The following is an 18,202-nucleotide window of genomic DNA, read 5'->3' as shown; positions in this document are numbered from 1 at the left end:
CCCATCTACTAATGCCAGGGCAGACTGTCCTGCACCTGCCCTTCCGCTTCGGAGTCCCTTCCTTTTTCCGGTGGGATCTTCCACCAGCACACGGGGCCCCGCAGCCCACAGTCACCATTCCTGCCCAACACTGGGCAAGGGGCAGCCCCATCCCCCACCCCCAGTGAGGCTTCCTGGACCTGAGAGGGGCCCTAGGAGCACGTGCAGTGACAGTGGTGCGGGGTGAGTGTGCTGCCGGGAGGGAGAGGGGGGCCTCTACCCCAGAGCTCACTGCTGCCAGCAGGGAGAGGGCTGAGGGGAGACCTCCTTTCTGGCCCCAGCCCTGGGGCAACCTGCCTGCACCCCAAACTCATCCCATGCCCTTCCCCACCCAGGAGCCCGCATCCCCAGCCAGAGCCCTCACCCCTGCACCCCAACCCTCTGCCCTAGCACTGAGCCTCTCCAACACCCCAAACCCCTCATCCCCAGCCCCAGACAGAGTTCTCACCCCCCTGCACCCCTACCCTCTGCCCTAGCCCTGAGCCCCTCCCACACCCCAAACCCCTCATCCCCAGCCACACCCCACAGCCCTCACCCCTCCACCCCCTCCCTCCGCACCCCTCCTACCCCCAAACTCCCTCCCAGAGCCTGCACCCCCTCCCATCCCCAAACTCCATCTGAGAGCCTGCACCCTTCACCCCCTCCTGCACACACCGCCCCCGCCCCAGCCCGGAGCCCACACCCAAACTCCGTCCCAGAGCCTGCACCCCTACCCCCTTCTCACACACCCTCTCCTGCCCCCAAACTCCCTCCCAGAGCCTGCACCGCTCACCCTCTCCTGCACTCCCACACCTGGCCCCAGCCCAGAGCCTACACCCCTCACTCCGTCCTGCACTCCCACCCTTGCCCCAGCCCAGAGCCTACACCCAAACTCAGTCCCAGAGTCTGCAGCCCTCACTCCCTCCTGTACCGCCACCTGCTGCCCCAGCCCGGAGCCTGCACCCAGCACCCAAACTCCATCTCAGAGCCTGCACCCCAGACTCCCTCCCCACCCAAACTCCCTCCCAGAGCCCAACCTCTCACCCCTTCTGCACTCAAACTCCCTCCCAGAGCCTGCACCCCAATCCCCTGCCCCAGCCCAGGGCCTGCACCCCAGACCTCCTCCCCCCACCTAAACTCTCTCCCAGAGCCTTAGGCAGGTGGGGGGAGGAGTTGGGGAGGCGGGTTCTGGGAACCACCAAAATTTCTACAAACCTGCCACCCCTGGTGATTATTCTATTTGCTGGAATCTGATCCTATTACAGGTATCATCCAGTGCCATTGTGTTGATCAGTTTTAGATCCAATGACTGTTTGGTTTCTCACAGCAACAATTACCCCCCAAGAATGTGAAGAATTTCTGCCATAAGTATTCCACATGCCTTTCTGAGTGCTATGAAAATATTCTCTTTAATTAGTCACTGGTATAAAAAGGCAGGCCCTAGATGCTATTGGCATGTGATATGGGTGCTAAACATAAGGATATGGGTGCAAACTTTTGTATGAAATGAAATCTGTTCCATCCACACAAAGCCCATGTATTTTTGACTTTATGCTGGTGGAATGCAGAAGTTCTGGGAACATAAAGTCCACCCTTTCAATTCAATTAATTGTAAAAACAGGTATGATTTGTTGATTTAAGGACATTTACTTTGCATATTTTGACATCCAATGTTGACAGTTTATGAAGCTCTAACTTTTAAAATCTTAATATCTACTATTATTTAATAATTTTCCAGACCTACCTCCATAATCTCCAGCAGCTGTGAAGCACAGATATTATCCATCAAAATTACATATATGAAAAATAAAAATATAAATAGGCTTGGCAGAATTCAATTTTTTTAGCACCCAAAAAGGTGTTAGATGCTTTACAAATATGCAAGACCAATCCCAACCCCAAATAACTTACTAATTATGCAGACAGTTACACATATGCTTAAATTTACACCATGAGTAAACCCATTTAAATCAGTGGGACTTCTCATGTAAGTTAAATTAAGCTAAAGCATAAGTGTTTTCAAGATCAGGGCTTATATAGATAACATATAGATCTAAAACAAAAGAGACACAAGAAACATTTTTATTTGTTTGTGATGTGTTATATTTTCTTTACTTGCTCTGTCTATTGTAACAGCTTTTGTCATATAGTTGAATTTCTACCCATTTGCTTTTTAGTGGCCAGTTAGTTTTCAGTCCTTACCTAATGTTTTATTTTTAAATCTTTTCTTCTAATCAATTTTTATTTATCTCTTATTCTATTTTCAGTAATCAAACTAATATTACAATTATTGGATTCATTTTAAGGACTGGATTTTACTTTCATTTTAACTTGTGCCATTCCATTCTAGTTTTATGATGTACAGGAAACAGTACAATCTACAAGGCAATCATCCATTCTGTCAGATAGGTTAGTGCAACCTTCATGACCATATATGGAAATAAACCTTCAGGTAAACACATAGGCTATCAGGTGTACTTGTAGCCCCATACAACCGATAAATTATAATCAGAACCTTGCTCTCACATAAAATTGGTATCTATAAGGCCCAGGTATTCATTCCACCAACCTGACTGCCCTTCTCTGAGCAGGTCTGATCATCATGCCATCCTCTACTGGGTCAACATTTCCTAGTGCAGCAAGTGCTAGCACAGCAGCTGCACTGTGTGTTGGTTTATGATGGAGTGTACCAGGCATTCTGTGCCTCTTGCCAAAGATCTGACTGTCTTAGTGTACCCTGCCCTCCGAAGTGGCTCTTTAAGAAGAGATGGGCAGTGAATTTGGCCCTTCAGGGTTTGCCTTGGGTCAGCTGCTGGAGGAACAAGAACTACTTAGTCCTCCTGCATCTAGAAGGACTAAGAGCAGGCAGAGGCCAACAAGGGCCCATCAGGCCAGATAAAAAAGGCTGGCTGCTTCTATTAAAGGTCAATTCTGTGTGAAGTCAGGCCTGGTCAGAGACTAATTCTGACTGTACTTTTTGTTTAGGTCAATGAGAGACTTATGATTTATTTTGTGGAAAGTAAGGCTTAGGTGGCTCATCCTGAGTTAGACATTAACTGGGCTCCTGAAAATTAGGCAAGCTTATTTCTCAAATGCCCCCTGGCTCAGGTGAGTCGGTGACATGGTTGTGACCCAGGGACCTCTTTGTACCAACTGGGAGAGGGCTCAGAGGTACATAAGTGTTACACGGATGCCCTCTGCCTGGTGTCTACATACTAGTCTGCCAAGGAATGTCATGTAAGGCCTCTAATGAAAGTCTGTGTCATACTGGTCATGATAATTGTGAGATGTATGTGCAGATAGTGTGTAAGAAGATATGTATATACACATTGTAAATTATGTTCTTAAGGCCGTGTAGTTAAAGGGAGATCAGTCATGTCTTGAGACAAATTTCTCCAGACAGTAGGTGGGAGACACATATTTCCTTATCTAATGATTATGTTTCTTACAGTAGAAGTCTATTAACATACTAAATCAAATGCTAATTGGGAGCTTGCAGGGACTTCAAAAGAAAATGAGAAAGTCAGCAAAGGGAGATAGAAGAAGTGATCCTTGTCAAAAAAAAAAAAAAAGTTACTGAGCAACTTATTGTCTGTCTGGTCTTTGCTAATGGATACTGAAACAGGGATGGTTCTGGGTTTTGTGGGGCTCTGTAAAATTTAAGACGTATGGAGCCTCTAGAAGATTTCAATAGCCCACATAGCACATTGGGATTTGAGTATGGGGCGGGTCAAGGTTTCTTGCCATTAGGGGAATATTAGAGAGTTTTAGCAATAGGGCAGGGCAGACACAGGGACATTTGGCAATAAGATTACATCATTTGGAAGGAAATAGCAGGGGGACTTTGACAAATGGGAGAAACTTAGGCTCCCACAATTAATTGTTCATATTTTGTCAGGGGACTTGGTTGTGGTGGCCTGTTGGGTAAGGCCATTTCATAGAAGAGGCACTCACAGAAAAAGCAGGAGTATCACATACTGGCATAATTGGCATATGCTAGTAACTGGCCCTGTCTTAAAATGAAATTATATATAATCCTGAATTTATAACACAGTGAAATGTTATAGAAATATATGTCATAAATGCATTATTGTGATTTCACTGCTGGACTAGGAGGCTTGTACGGAAAAATACTTATTTAAGCACTTCTGTGTCGTAGTGGGGCTCTTATGTACCCTATGGCCTAATAAAATTGTGTTATATACCCTCTCTGGGCTTGCGATTGGAATTAAAAAAATGCGAATACTCTACCCACATTGGTCCTACAGTCCCAAAATAGCTAGATTTCCCCCTAAAATTACCAGCAATTAAACAGTTAATAATGTTGACATTTGAATTGCCACTGTGTACAAAGTTAACACAAATAGTGCAGTTCACATTTTTTTCTATTATTTCTGCTTAGCTGCAGACTCAGGAAAACAGTGCTGCATCAGTTCATATTTGGAAGGTTATCTTCACAACCCTAAGGGCTGGACAATTGTTTTTTAAATTAAAGCTTAAATTCTGCAGAAATGTATATGCCTACCAGAAAATTGCAAATTGGATCTCTGGTTTAATCTGATCTCTAGTCTTTTCATTCCATAATTCGATGCCACATGGCAGGCACCAGGCAAAGCTTAGGGCTGCTGACTGCACACTGGGAATGACACTCAAAGGGGTTGGTATGTATGTTAAACTAGCAGCAAATACTGCAATAAATAATTTAAAAAATAAAGATTAAACACAATTGTGTGTTTGAAAGTCTTCTGAAATATCCCAGTTCCTTCCTATCATATCAAATAGGGCTTTGATTTTGAAAGGGTAGATCAAGCAGACAGATATTTAAATTTAGCTGTATATATTACATATCATGGGGGGGGGGGGAAGTGTGACCAGTTATGAATGAAAAGTGAACTCCCAACAACTTCCTGAAGAGCATTAATTTAAAACGATTCAGAAATTGGGACACAGGCACATCCATTTCATTTCCTTGTCTGTTTTACATGCAACATTCAAGCTTCAGAGCTGGGAAACTGGCACCAGAAACAGAAACCACAAAAGAGGATTTTATTTCAGCGTGTGCTTACATGCATCACCATAAACAATGCAAGCAAGAGGTTCATATGATTGAAAACAAATACAATAAAGACACTACGTCCCACTTAGGAAAGCAAAATCAAAACTACAATTCCCCCTTGCCTAGTCTCCTGGCTATTAATATCTACATATAGACTCACACACTGAGAAAACTCGTTCTTTGTCTCCATATCCTGCAGATTGACTATATAGGGCAATATATGATTCAAAAGAGCTCCGTATTCTCCATCATATCCTATTCACTCTATTAAAATATACCTTTAATTTGGTGTCTGGTGTGAGGAAGCATGTTGTCAAGGTGAGATCCGATAGGTCTAGTTCCTCATGATCAACTTGCTGCAAGCTCCTTTTGGGGGATTTTATTCTGTTTTTCATACTTTATGTGTTAAAGTCTGTTTGTTTAAAATGATTAAAATGTAAAAATAACCGGAATGTTTTAAAATATATTGAATATAACCCTCCCAATGAGAGCAGCAGCTGGCTGGCTAGAATGCATTGTAAAAAGCGTAAAGTTGTGCCGGAGATATTCTGGGAACCACATTAAATGCATCTTGTCAGCAAAGCCAAGGAACCTCCTCCCCCCTCCAAAAGGTGGCTGGAGGGCACATTTAACACAAGGGTTTGTCCAGACCCCTTTACCTGCTGCTGGTCTTGTATCAGTTCCTCCTCCTGCTCCGGCTCCGGCGTCTGTGCCAGCCGCGGCTACAATACTTGCTGCGAACTAGAAGACACCAGCTAGTAGCTACATCCGCTGGACAGGCAGCTGCCGAGGCCAATCCTACTGCGTCCCTGGAGTGGGGCTCGGCTCCGAGTGGCGAGCTCCCTCCAGAGGGCTGGGCAGGACTGAGTGGCACTACCAAGGTGTCCGTGTCCAGTGTCTTCATTAGATAGTCTGTGGCTGAAGGAATTAAAATGATGGGGGTACCAAGAATCCCTGCCCTTGAGGAGAAAGATGGAGGGGGAAACCAGGGGCCCTGCCCTTGCTGGGAAATTGTGAGGTAACCAGGAGGGTGGCATGTTTCTTAGCGCAGGGGCATCATAGAGCAACAGAATTCACTGCTTTAAAACCCTCTTGAAAAAGGAATATTAACATGGGATGATGCAGGGCAGAGTCCACGCCCCCATTCCGGGCAGGGAGGAGGAGCGGGCTGGCTGCCTCCCCAATAAGAGCCCCGGTTTTGCGTATCCTTGCTCCGGTATAGTGAAGAATAGCGAGATGAGCCAACAAAAATAATCGTGGGCCAGGGCGTCCCATACTGATCAGCTCGCACTGAGGAACCCATGGTTCAGCGACCCCTTAAATCTGGTATCTAGGCTAGTACCCTGTTGCCCACACGCCTAAAGCCAGCCTTGAGTCTGAGTGAGAACTTTTCCTCCCCTTTATCTCCCGGGGGAGCTCCTCAGACTTGCGCTGTGCTGTGAGCCTGCTGGTGACTTGAAGGAACTTTCTCTGCATAATTATCCACCAGACCTAATTTTAGAGCCAAATTTACCTCAGACCTCTTTCATTACTAGACACCAATGGGGAAAAATAGCTCACGAAGCAGAAAAATGTTATTGATGATTACAAAATATGACTTCCATCTCACGAGGAACTTCCTGCATTCCTATTTTCCTTGTGACCGTTTTCCCTCTCTCCTTTTGTTTTACACACGTGATCCCTGAAAAGTTGATAGGTTGTTGTTGGCAGTGACAAATCTCTCGAGGGTAATTAAAACCTGGGATTGAAAAAACGGCTTGAGTTTTAAATCAGGTGAATAAATACATAGTACTTGTAAATCTATTATCTGGATTGAATGGCTTCAAATGTTGTCTGTACAATATTGGAGTGAATGAAAAAGATTGCCATTGCATTCAGTGTATTTGAGACAGAGAAATTGGGGCGCTGGCATCCCCGTAGCAATAAAAGACATTAAGGTCCCTGCATACTTGCCAGTAAGCGGATTTGCGCAATTGGGGTGCACAAACTGCCTAGAGAATGTGTTATTTCTGCATTTTCACTTTTAAAACCCGAATGTACAACTCCTGCAGTCATCGCATTGCTGATCTGCAGTGAATTATCAGCGGTAGATTAATTATGTATTTGTTAAAAAGTGTTTCCTCTCCAGCCCTCAAAGTCTGCGCTGTAATACATTCATCACTGATCTCTCTCGTGTATTGCTCTTAGCTGAGGCAAAGCTGCGCGCGCGCAGGGCGCGTCAGCGCAACAGACCAGCCTCTACCAGGGAGCAAGGAGAACGCGTTTACTCTACGGCCTGCTAGGAACTGACTGAGGCGTTTTGAGCCCAGCCGGGCACCGTCGAGAGCTCTCTCTCCCGCTTCAGATTGCAGCGCGAGCGGCGGCGTTTCCCAGTCAATGAGGCTGCTGCCGCAATGGCCGAGCAGGGGCTGGAGTTGGCCTCTATGATCCCAGCCCTCAGGGAGCTGGGCAGGTAGGTCTGCAGCGACCCCGCACAGACACCGCCTTTCCTCGCTCCCTTCAGGAGCCAGGAGTCTCCGGTCCGGCTGCGCCTGCTGGAGCTCCGACATGTCCCGTGGAAACGCACTCAGCAAACGCTGGGTTGCCCGCGCTGGTCCCCAGACGAGCATTATAGCAGATCCGTAACATGACTTCCTTATGTGCAGTGGCAGCTGGGTCCCCAAGCTGTGGTGATGATTTACATGCAGCGCTATTAAAAACACCTAGAAATAACACTTTAAATATTATTTGAAACAAATATTACAAAAAATCCCTCATCGTGATGGTTGAACTCCTGGCACAGTCCTCTCTGACCTCATCTACTCTCCATCTATTCTAAAATCTATGAAGCCCTTTTCAGTGTCTGAACCTCTGACTATCTCTCTGCTGTTTTATTATTAACTTTGTCTTTGTGTTATTTAACTCTACAAAGCTTTATGGACCACTTGTTTGTTTATAGGTTTATCTACAATGCTCACTCAATGCAATATCTTAGCACCTCAGACATGCTAATGATTTATCTTCACAACAATGCTATGATGTAGGAAGGTATTATTAGTACCATTATACAGAGAGGAAAATTAAGATGCAGTGAGGTTAAGTTGTTCTAAGTCACATGACAAGACTATGGGAAAGCCAGGAATAGAAACCAGATTTGCCGCATCCCAGTGCAGTACCTGACAATCCTGCTCCTCTCATACACAGTACAACCTTTTCTGATTTTAAAGACTTTTAGAAGGAACCAATGCTAAATCTGAAATTCAGGGTATAATATTGAATTGCTCAGACATTTTAAATAACTGGTCTTTTTTTACTTTAAGATGAAAAAGTATTCAGGTGGTAATATACATTTTATAACTAGCTTTATTTTTAATTTCAGTGCCAGTCCAGAGGAATATAATACTGTTGTGCAGAAGCCAAGACAAATTCTCTGCCAGTTCATTGACAGAATACTTACAGATGTAGATGTTGGTAAGTAAAGCAGGTTTTTAGTGGCATATCCCTTTCTTTCAGTGGAACCTTGCTAATCTGCATTTTGTACATTCTCATCAAAAACTTGGTACTTTCTTCCTCTCACTTCAACACACATTTAGTAACAAAACTAGGTCTCATGTTGTCTTGATTTAATTATTTTTATAAAATATATAACAAAGTACTTACTAGTATAATATAAATTAGTATATTTAAACCTAAACTATAATTGTCAGAATAAACAAACAGCTATTATGATGCATTAAATATGAAGGCTTCTGCATCGTAAAATGTACTTTTGAGGTCCAGATCCTGGAAAACCCTTACTTGCAGATAAGTAGGGCCCTACCAAATTCATGGCCCATTCTGGTCAATTTCACAGTCAGAGGGTTTTAAAATTGGTCAGTTTAAAAATTTCAGATGTTTACATCTGAAATTTCATGCTGTTGTGACTGTGGGGGTCCTGACCCAAAATGAGATCGTGGGGAGGGAGGGTTTGCAAAGTTGTTGTGTGTGGGGGGTTCCTAAGATTGCCACCCTCACTTCTGTGCTGCCTAGGCAGCAATCTCTGAGCTTCCTGCAGTTACAGGAGGTTCCCGGAAGTGGAAGTGGGTAGGATCTCCCCCATGCTGCTAGGAGTACCCCAGCTGGGGGCTCCTAGCTGCTAGTCCAAGCCAGTGACAGATTAAGGTAGGGGCCCCTGACCAATTTGGGAGCCCCCCCTAGAAAAATGGGTGCCCCCAAAGAAGCCCTAGGGTGGAAGCCCCAAATGGGTCACCCCGAGCCCCGGAAGGAGCCCCGAGCCCCAGCTGCAGAGCTGAAGCCTCGAGCCCGGACTGCCCTGAACTGTGGCTAGGGGGCAGAAGCCCCAAACCCAAGCTGCCCCGAGCTCTGGCTGGAGTGTCGGGGGCAGAAGACCAGAGCCTGGCAGCCTTGGCTGGGGGGAGGTGGAAGCCCCGAGCCCCGGCTGGCGCGGTGGAGAGGGGCGGAAGCCCTGAGTCCGAGCTGCCGGGGGAGGAAGCTCGGTGCCCGGAGCTGCGGCAGGAGTTGCGAGGTGGGGGTGCAGAACCCCAGAGCCCGGGCTGCCCCGGCTGCAGCCACCAGGAGCAGAAGCCCCCAGCCCAGCAGGAGCCACTGGGGGAGGAATCCCTGAGCTTGGCGCTCAGCTGCAGCAGGAGCCATGCAGGGGTGGGGGGCACAGAAGCCTGGAGACCAGCTGTTGGGCTCCTGCAATGCAGGAGTGAGCGTGTACCACCCTCATTTCTGCATTGCCTTTGGAGGTGGGTGTGATCTCCCCACCAAGAACAGCCATGCAGGGGAAGGGCAACTCCTGTCCCTCCCCAGCGTGTCTGGACTATCAGCTAGGAGTCCTGGGCTTCCATCAGCAAGGAGAGCAGATTTCATGGGGGAAGGGATGATTTCACGGTCCATGACATGTCTTTCACGGCCGGGAAATTGGTAGGACCCTATTCACATAAAAAGGATTTGCAGGATTAGTTCTTATGTCAATATTTGTAGTTAATTTTTTAATTTTAGAATGCTGTTATAATAAATATTAATACTTGTTAATTCATAGTGGAGCTCCTAGTTGTCAGTGGGAATTAACAAAGCTCTGCTGTTTCTGGAATACATGCATCCCCTTTGTCTTATATTTATATAACAACTTTGCTGCAGATATACAAATAATATTTCAGGGACATGATCTCATCCAACAGATCAGATATGGCTCTTTGCTTAATGAACTGGTCATGTAAGTAACACGCACATATGTGACATCCACTATGATGAGTTTGTTATTTCTTGAGACACATGAGGTGATTGAGATCTTCTATTTTATCTCAGTGTTTTTCTACTAATAAAAAAAATCTGCTTTGAATGTTGCTTCTGAATACGTGGACATTATCACATAAATCCTCTGGTAACTTAATTGCTGTCTGATCCTGAGAATTTTGTATAAATAACTTCTCCCTGGTCTTTTTCTATAAACCATGAGGATTTAGAAAAATCTGAGATGGTGTAGTGACTGGTTAGAGGTTTTTGGTTGGTTGTGCAAGCTAACTATGGGATAATCCAGGATTTCTTAATTATTTCATTGAATGTATTGGATTCAACAGGCTGTGGTGGTGGTGAGAGGGGTCTTACATTTCTTCCAGCTTTAGAATAATTTTTACTGTGTTTTCTGCTTGGGTTTCTCTAACTTTCATCAAGTTTGGGTTGGGAAAAACAGCAAGTCTTACTGTTTGCCATTTTCTACTGGTTGTATATATAAGTGGTATTAAAAGAATTGCATTTTAATACACGTTGATAGTACCCATATGAGTAATTAAGACAAATATCTTTTGTACAATTGAATTCTTCATATATATTGATGTGACATACAGTATTTACAGTTGAGAATATGTATATTGTGAGCACGTAATAATGAAATATTCTCCTGATTTGTAGCCATACAAAATCCATATTGTGTTGCGCTACAGTAGTTCCCATTTGGAAATGTTTCTTTCCTTGAAGTTTGAAGTTACTAAGGTGCAGTAGCAATGGAACTATTTATTTTCTTTTCAGTTGCTTTGGAACTTGTCAAGAAAACTGATTCTCAGCCAAGTTCTGTGATGCTTCTTGATTTTATTCAACACATCATGAAATCTTCACCCCTTATGTTTGTAAATGTGAGTGAAAATCACCAGGAAACTGAGTGCAGTTGCATAGGTGAGTTTTCTTAAACATTTTTGCTTAATTTAAGTACTGAAAATAACCTATTACATGTCAATATTATACCCAGCAGATTAAACAAATATCCGCGTCCCCATTTTTGCTTTCTTTCACGTGCTTGTTTTGCATGTTGTGAATTAAATGAATATTTGATAGCCTGTTTTAAATGTATGATGCATTAGATTTCTGTACATGTGGATTGCATAATACATATCCAAGGACAGAGTCTGACCCTCTTGTTCATCACTGTTGCTTGTCCATAAAGACAGTGGCCAGCTCCCATCTGGGAGGTATCCTGAAGATGTGGTAATTTCTTGGGTTTTGGCAAGCATGCTAAGAGGTGGCGTGCCAAAGAGACAGAAGAAGGATCTGCAGCGGTTGGGAGCGTATATTGAGACAGGCGTCCTGACCCAAAATCAGTTCCTCCAGTTGGGATTCACTTCCTCTTCCTGAATCCTTTTCAGCGAACGCCCCATTCCTGGAAGAAGCAATATGGAGGCAGGGTGCGGTTGCAACAGAGGCTAAGGGATGGAAATTTTCTTACATGAAATCAAGAACGGCTCTGTGCTGAAGGGTGGGCTAGTTGCTGAAAACTGGCGGGCAGTGAGGGTAATGAGGTTAGCTACTTGCCTAAGAGGAAGCAGGGAAGACTTAGGGTATGTCTACACTACGAAATTAGGTCGAATTTATAGAAGTTGATTTTTTAGAAATCGATTTTATACAGTCGATTGTGTGTGTCCCCACTCAAGACCATTAACTCGGCGGAGTGCATCCACAGTACCAAGGCTAGCGTCGACTTCCGGAGTGTTGCACTGTGGTAGCTATCCCACAATTCCCGCAGTCTCCGCTGCCCATTGGAATTCTGGGTTGAGCTCCCAATGCCTGATGGGTCAAAAACATTGTCGCGGATGGTTCTGGGTACATGTCGTCAGGCCCCCCCCGTCCCTCCCTCCCTCCGTGAAAGCAACGGCAGACAATCATTTCAAGCCTTATTTCCTGGGTTACCTGTGCAGACGCCATACCACGGCAAGCATGGAGCCCGCTCAGCTCACCATCACCGTACGTCTCCTGGGTGCTGGCAGACGTGGCACTGCATTGCTACACAGCAGCAGCTCATTGCCTTTTGGCAGCAGACGGTGCATTACGACTGGTAGCCATCATCGTCGTCTCCTGGGTGCTCTTTTAGCCGACCTCGGTGAGGTCGGTCGGGGCACCTGGACAGACATGGGTGCTCCTGGCAGACCTCGGTGAGGTCTGTCAGGGGCACCTGGACATAAATGGGAGTGATTCCAGGTCATTCTCTTTTTAAGTTTCGTCTCATGGAGATTCAGTCCTGCCTGCAGTCATACTGCACCGTCTTCTGGCGAGCACCCAGGAGATGACGATGACTAGCAGTCGTACTGCACAGTCTGCTGCCAGCCTAAGATGTATAAGAGAGATGGAATGGATCAAAACAAGAAAGAGACCAGATTTGTTTTGTATTCATTTGCTCCTCCCTCCCTCCCTGAATAGTGGTGGGAGGGATAGCTCAGTGGTTTGAGCATTGGCGTGCTAAACCCAGGGTTTTGAGTTCAGTCCTTGAGGGGACAGTTGTGTGTGTTTCTCCTTGATGCAAACCCACCCCCTTTGTTGATTTTAATTCCCTGTAAGCCAAGGCGCCCCTCCCTCCGTCAGAGCAGCAGCAGACAATCGTTTCGCGCCTTTTTTCAGTGCAGACGCCATAGCACGGCAAGCATGGAGCCTGCTCAGATCACTGCCGCAATTATGAGCACTGTAAACACTACGCGCATTATCCTGTAGTATATGCAGAATCTGCAAAAGCAAAATCAGGCGAGGAGGCAACGGTAGCATGGTGACGAGAGTGATGAGGACATGGACACAGACTTCTCTCAAAGTATGGGCCCTGGCAATGTGGACATCATGGTGCTAATGGGGCAGGTTCATGCCATGGAATGCCGATTCTGGACCTGGGAAACAAGCACAGACTGGTGGGACCGCATAGTGTTGCATGTCTGGGACAATTCCCAGTGGCTGCGAAACTTTCACATGTGTAAGGGCACTTTCATGGAACTTTGTGATTTGCTTTCCCCTGCCCTGAAGCGCAAGAATACCAAGATGAGAGCAGCCCTCACAGTTCACAAGTGAGTGGCGATAGCCCTGTGGAAGCTTGCAATGCCAGACAGCTACCGGTCAGTCGGGCATCAATTTGGAGTGGGCAAATCTACTGTGGGGGCTGCTGTGATCCAAGTAGCCAACGCAATCAAAGAGCTGCTGATATCAAGGGTAGTGACTCTGGGAAATGTGCAGATCATAGGGGATGGCTTTGCTGAAATGGGATTCCCTAACTGTGGTGGGGCGATAGACGGAACCCATATCCCTATCTTGGCACCGGAGCACCAAGGCAGCGAGTACATAAACTGAAAGGGGTACTTTTCAATAGTGCTGCAAGCACTGGTGGATCACAAGGGACGTTTCACCAACATCAACATGGGATGGCCGGGAAAGGTACATGATGCTTGCATCTTCAGGAACTCTGGTCTGTTTCAAAAGCTGCAGCAAGGGACTTTCTTCCCAGACCAGAAAATAACCGTTGGGGATGTTGAAATGCCTGTAGTTATCTTTGGGGACCCAGCCTACCCCTTAATGCCATGGCTCATGAAGCCATACACAGGCAGCCTGGACAGTAGTCAGGAGCTGTTCAACTATAGGCTGAGCAAGTGCAGAATGGTGGTAGAATGTGCATTTGGACATTTAAAAGCGTCTGGCGCAGTTTACTGACTCGGATAGACCTCAGTGAAACCAATATTCCCATTGTGATTACTGCTTGCTGTGCGCTCCACAATATCTGTGAGAGTAAGGGGGAGACGTTTATGGCGGGGTGGGAGGTTGAGGCAAATTGCCTGGCCACTGATTACGCGCAGCCAGACACCAGGGCGGTTAGCAGAGTACAGGAGTGCGCGGTGCGCATCAGAGAAGCTTTGAAAACCAGTTTCATGACTGGCCAGGCTACAGTGTGAAAGTTCTGTTTGTTTCTCCTTGATGAGCTCCCCCTGCCCCCCTTGGTTCACTCTACTTCCCTGTAAGCTAACCACCCTCCCCTCCCCCCTTTAATCACCACTTGCAGAGGCAATAAAGTCATTGTTGCTTCACATTCATGCATTCTTTATTAATTCATCACACAAATAGGGCGATAACTGCCAAGGTAGCCGTGGAGGGTTGGGGGAGGAGGGAAGCACCAGGTAGGGTGGGGGAAGAGGGAAGGACAAGGCCACACTGCACTTTAAAACTTATTGAATGCCAGCTTTCTGTTGCTTGGGCAGTCCTCTGGGGTGGAGTGGTTGGGTGCCTGGAGGCTCCCCCACCACGTTCTTGGGCATCTGGGTGAGGAGGCTATGGAACTTGGGGAGGAGGGCGGTTGGTTACACAGGGGCTGTAGCGGTGGTCTGTGCTCATGCTGCCTTTCCTGAACCTCCGCCATACGCTGGAGCATATCAGTTTGTTCCTCCAGTAGCCTCAGCATTGCCTCTTGCATCAGCTTGGTGACAGAAGGCCATCTATCATCTTCAGCCCGCCACCTGTCCTCGCGTTCATATTGTGCTTTCCTGGACTCTGACATTGTCTGCTTCCACGCATTCTGCTGGGCTCTTTCAGTGTGGGAGGACTGCATGAGCTCAGAGAACATTTCATTGCGAGTGTTTTTTTTTCGTCTTCTAATCTTCGCTAGCCTCTGGGAAGGAGAAGATAGTGTGAGCGTTGAAACATTTGCAGCTGGTGGAGGGAAAAAAAGGGAGAGTGGTAGTTAAAAAGACATATTTTAGAGAACAATGGGTAGACTCTTTATTTAAAATGGGTTGGCAATTTAAAAGGAGGGGCTGCAGTTTTCGGGTTAACGTGCAGCACAAACCCACCTACCCCCCCCCCCCCAATTCTCTGGGATGATCGCTTCGCCCCTCCCCCCACTAACAGTGTGGGAACATTTCTGTTCAGCCACAGGCAAACAGCCCAGCAGGAACGGGCACCTCTGAATGTCCCCTTAATAAAATCACCCTATTTCAACCAGGTGACCATGAATTATATCACTCTCCTGAGGATAACACAGAGAGATAAAGAACGGATGTTGTTTGAATGCCAGCAAATACCGGGACCATACGCTGTGTTATGCAATGATTCCAGACTATGTGCCACTGGCCTGGCGTGGTAAAGTGTCCTACCATGGAGTACGGAATAAAGCTGCCCTCCCCAGAAACCTTTTGCAAAGGCTTTGGGAGTACATCCAGGAGAGCTTTATGGAGATGTCCCTGGAGGATTTCCGCTCCATCCCCAGACACGTTAACAGACTTTTCCAGTAGCTGACCTGGCCGCAAATGCCAGGGCAAATTAATCATTAAACACGCTTGCTTTTAAACCAGGTATAATATTTACAAAGGTACGCTCACCAGAGGTCCCTTCTCCACCTGGCGGGTCCGGGAGGCAGCCTTAGGTGGGTTCAGGGGGTACTGACTCCAGGTCCAGGGTGAGAAACAGTTCCTGGCTGTCGGGGAAAACGGTTTCTCCGCTTGCTAGCTGTGAGCTATCTTCAACCTCCTCATCATCTTCCTCGTCCCCAAAACCTGCATCCCTGTTGCATGCTACTCCATTGACGGAGTCAAAGCACAGGGGTGGGGTTGTTGTAGGGGCACCTCTTAGAATTGCATGCAGCTCATCATAGAAGCGACATGTCTGGGGCTCTGACCCGGAGCGGCCGTTTGTCTCTTTGGTTTTTTGGTAGGCTTGCCTCAGCTCCTTAAGTTTCACCCGGCACTGCTGCAGGTCCCTGTTATAGCCTCTGTCCTTCATGCCCTTGGAGATTTTTTCAAATGTTTGGGCATTTCGTCTTTTGGAACGGAGTTCTGATAGCATGGATTTGTCTCCCCATACAGCGATCAGATCCCGTACCTCCTGTTCGGTCCATGCTGGGGCTCTTTTGCGATTCTGGGACTACATCATGGTCACCTTTGCTGATGAGATCTGCACTCACCTGCAGATTGCCACACTGGCCAAACAGGAAATGAGATTCAAAAGTTCGCGGGCCTTTTCCTGTCTACCTGGCCAGTGCATCTGAGTTGAGAGCGCTGTCCAGAGCGGTCACAATGGAGCAGTCTGGGATAGCTCCTGGAGGCCAATACCGTCGAATTGCGACCACACTACCCCAAATTTGACCCGGCAAGGTCAATTTCAGTGCTAATCCCCTCGTTGGGGGAGGAGTACAGAAATCGATTGTAAGAGCCCTTTAAGTCGAAAAAACGTCGTCGTGTGGATGGGTGCAGGGTTAAATCGATGTAACGCTGCTAAATTCGACCTAAACTCATAGTATAGACCAGGGCTTAGAGTAGCCATAGTGAAGGAAGGAAACTGTGCTGGAATAGGCTGTCAGCCATGGGCTGTGGCATGAGATGGATATTTTGGACACCCTAGTACAATTTATTGTGGCTAATTATATTCATCTCATCTTTGGTGGGGTGTGAGGGTTAAGTATAGTTGTTAGTGAAACGTTATTTGTATAGTTTTCTCTAAAGAGTAAATCCTGTAGCATATGAATCACAATATTTCTTTTGTGTGTGTTTTTCTTTTTCTATTTAGAATTTAGTAATTGGATTATAACAAGGCTTCTGCGAATTGCTGCAGCTCCAAATTGCCATGTGTTACACAAGAACATCTGTGACGTCATCTGCTCTCTCCTGTTGCTTTTTAAAGTGAAAAGCTGCACTGTTTTTGAGGTGCTGACAAAGGATTTACTGCAACTTTTCCAAGATCTAATTTTCTTGCATGAAAGAAATATACAGAGGCAGCTTCAGAGGAACTTGTTAGCCTGGCCAGTGGTGGTAAACAGATTTTTAAGCAACACAAATGAAAATCTAGGTTATTTAACCTCAGCCACATTACAATTGATGGGCATGCATGATGTGGAATGTTTGGAAATTACATTAATGACCATTCTGATTGACATTGTTTCTGATGTGTTTTTTGCAAGAGAGGACCTTATTCTGTGGGGGATAGGTTGCTCACTGTTGGAGTATGGTAGACCAAAAATTAAAGCTTTAGCCTTGAACCTTTTAATAAAATTGATCCAATTAGGAGGGCCACCAGAACAGCCTGCTGGCATTTTCTTCACAGTCTTTTTTGGAATCTTACAGTCAGTACTTGAAATGGATGTTGGAAAATTAGAACTCTTTGGAGAACCACTGTTACGCTTGGTGAGGACATTATTTCCTTTTGAAACAGATTCTTATGTAAATATTGAACCTGTCTACCTAAATATGCTGTTAGAGAAGCTTCGAGCACTGTTTGAAGCTGATGTGCTTAGACAGCTTAAGTCTGAAAAGTTGAAAGCTGCTTTGTGTCACATACTTCAGTATTTTCTGAAGTTTGTTCCAGCTGGATATGAATCTGCTTTAGAAGTAAGAAAGGCCCATATCTGTACCATCTGCAGAAATTTTGTTGATGTAGTTGGAAGTCAAGAAGAACAAGAGGTAAGTTAATCTGAAAAAATATTTGTTGTTTTTGTAATCTATGTAAGGAAGAATACCTAGAAACTAAGTGTTTCAGAAATGCCTTAAGGTAGATTATTGGGTTACGGGTAAATCGTGTCCTTCTTTCTGTTTCTGTAATTATATAATATCTAAATTCAGGCCCTGATTCTGCTATGTGATGTGTGTGGGTGGACCTTTATGCCTGCATGGAGCCACATGAAGCCAGTGGAGCTCCAGGCAGGTACAGGGTCTTGCCCACACACATCATAATGTAGAATTGAGGCTCAAGATTGTCCCTGTCCTGAAGAATGTACAGTGTATCTCTATTTATACTTTAAAGTGTCTAGCACATTTTTTGAGTTCTATTAATAAATAGGTTGTTTTTAATGAATGCAGATTGGTCATCTTTAGTTATATGTAAAAGATTGAGAAATTAGATAATGTTTCTTCCAGCCAAGAT

The 18,202-nt window shown here is 45.8% G+C and overlaps 2 protein-coding genes across 2 annotated transcripts in view; one reads left to right on the top strand and one right to left on the bottom strand.

The window, feature by feature from the left end:
• The window catches only part of PLS1 (plastin 1), a 75,897-nt gene extending 70,107 nt beyond the window's left edge, over positions 1-5,790 (bottom strand). Inside the window, exon 1 of the mRNA XM_026650187.2 lies at positions 5,734-5,790. The gene's annotated coding sequence lies outside the window, so the exon portion shown is untranslated. The remainder of the gene's footprint in view (positions 1-5,733) is intronic.
• A 1,654-nt stretch (positions 5,791-7,444) lies between these two features.
• The window catches only part of ATR (ATR serine/threonine kinase), an 87,070-nt gene continuing 76,312 nt past the window's right edge, over positions 7,445-18,202 (top strand). The window contains exons 1-4 of the mRNA XM_024211093.2: positions 7,445-7,526; positions 8,433-8,524; positions 11,087-11,230; positions 16,853-17,742. Of these exons, the coding sequence (XP_024066861.2) occupies positions 7,468-7,526; positions 8,433-8,524; positions 11,087-11,230; positions 16,853-17,742 (1,185 nt within the window). The 5' untranslated portion in view covers positions 7,445-7,467. The remainder of the gene's footprint in view (positions 7,527-8,432; positions 8,525-11,086; positions 11,231-16,852; positions 17,743-18,202) is intronic.

The sequence above is a fragment of the Terrapene carolina genome, unplaced genomic scaffold, assembly GCF_002925995.2.
Source record: "Terrapene carolina triunguis isolate 2854851 unplaced genomic scaffold, T_m_triunguis-2.0 Scaffold88, whole genome shotgun sequence".
Classification (NCBI taxonomy): Eukaryota; Metazoa; Chordata; order Testudines; family Emydidae; genus Terrapene; species Terrapene triunguis.
This window is presented reverse-complemented; position numbering and strand designations above follow the sequence as displayed.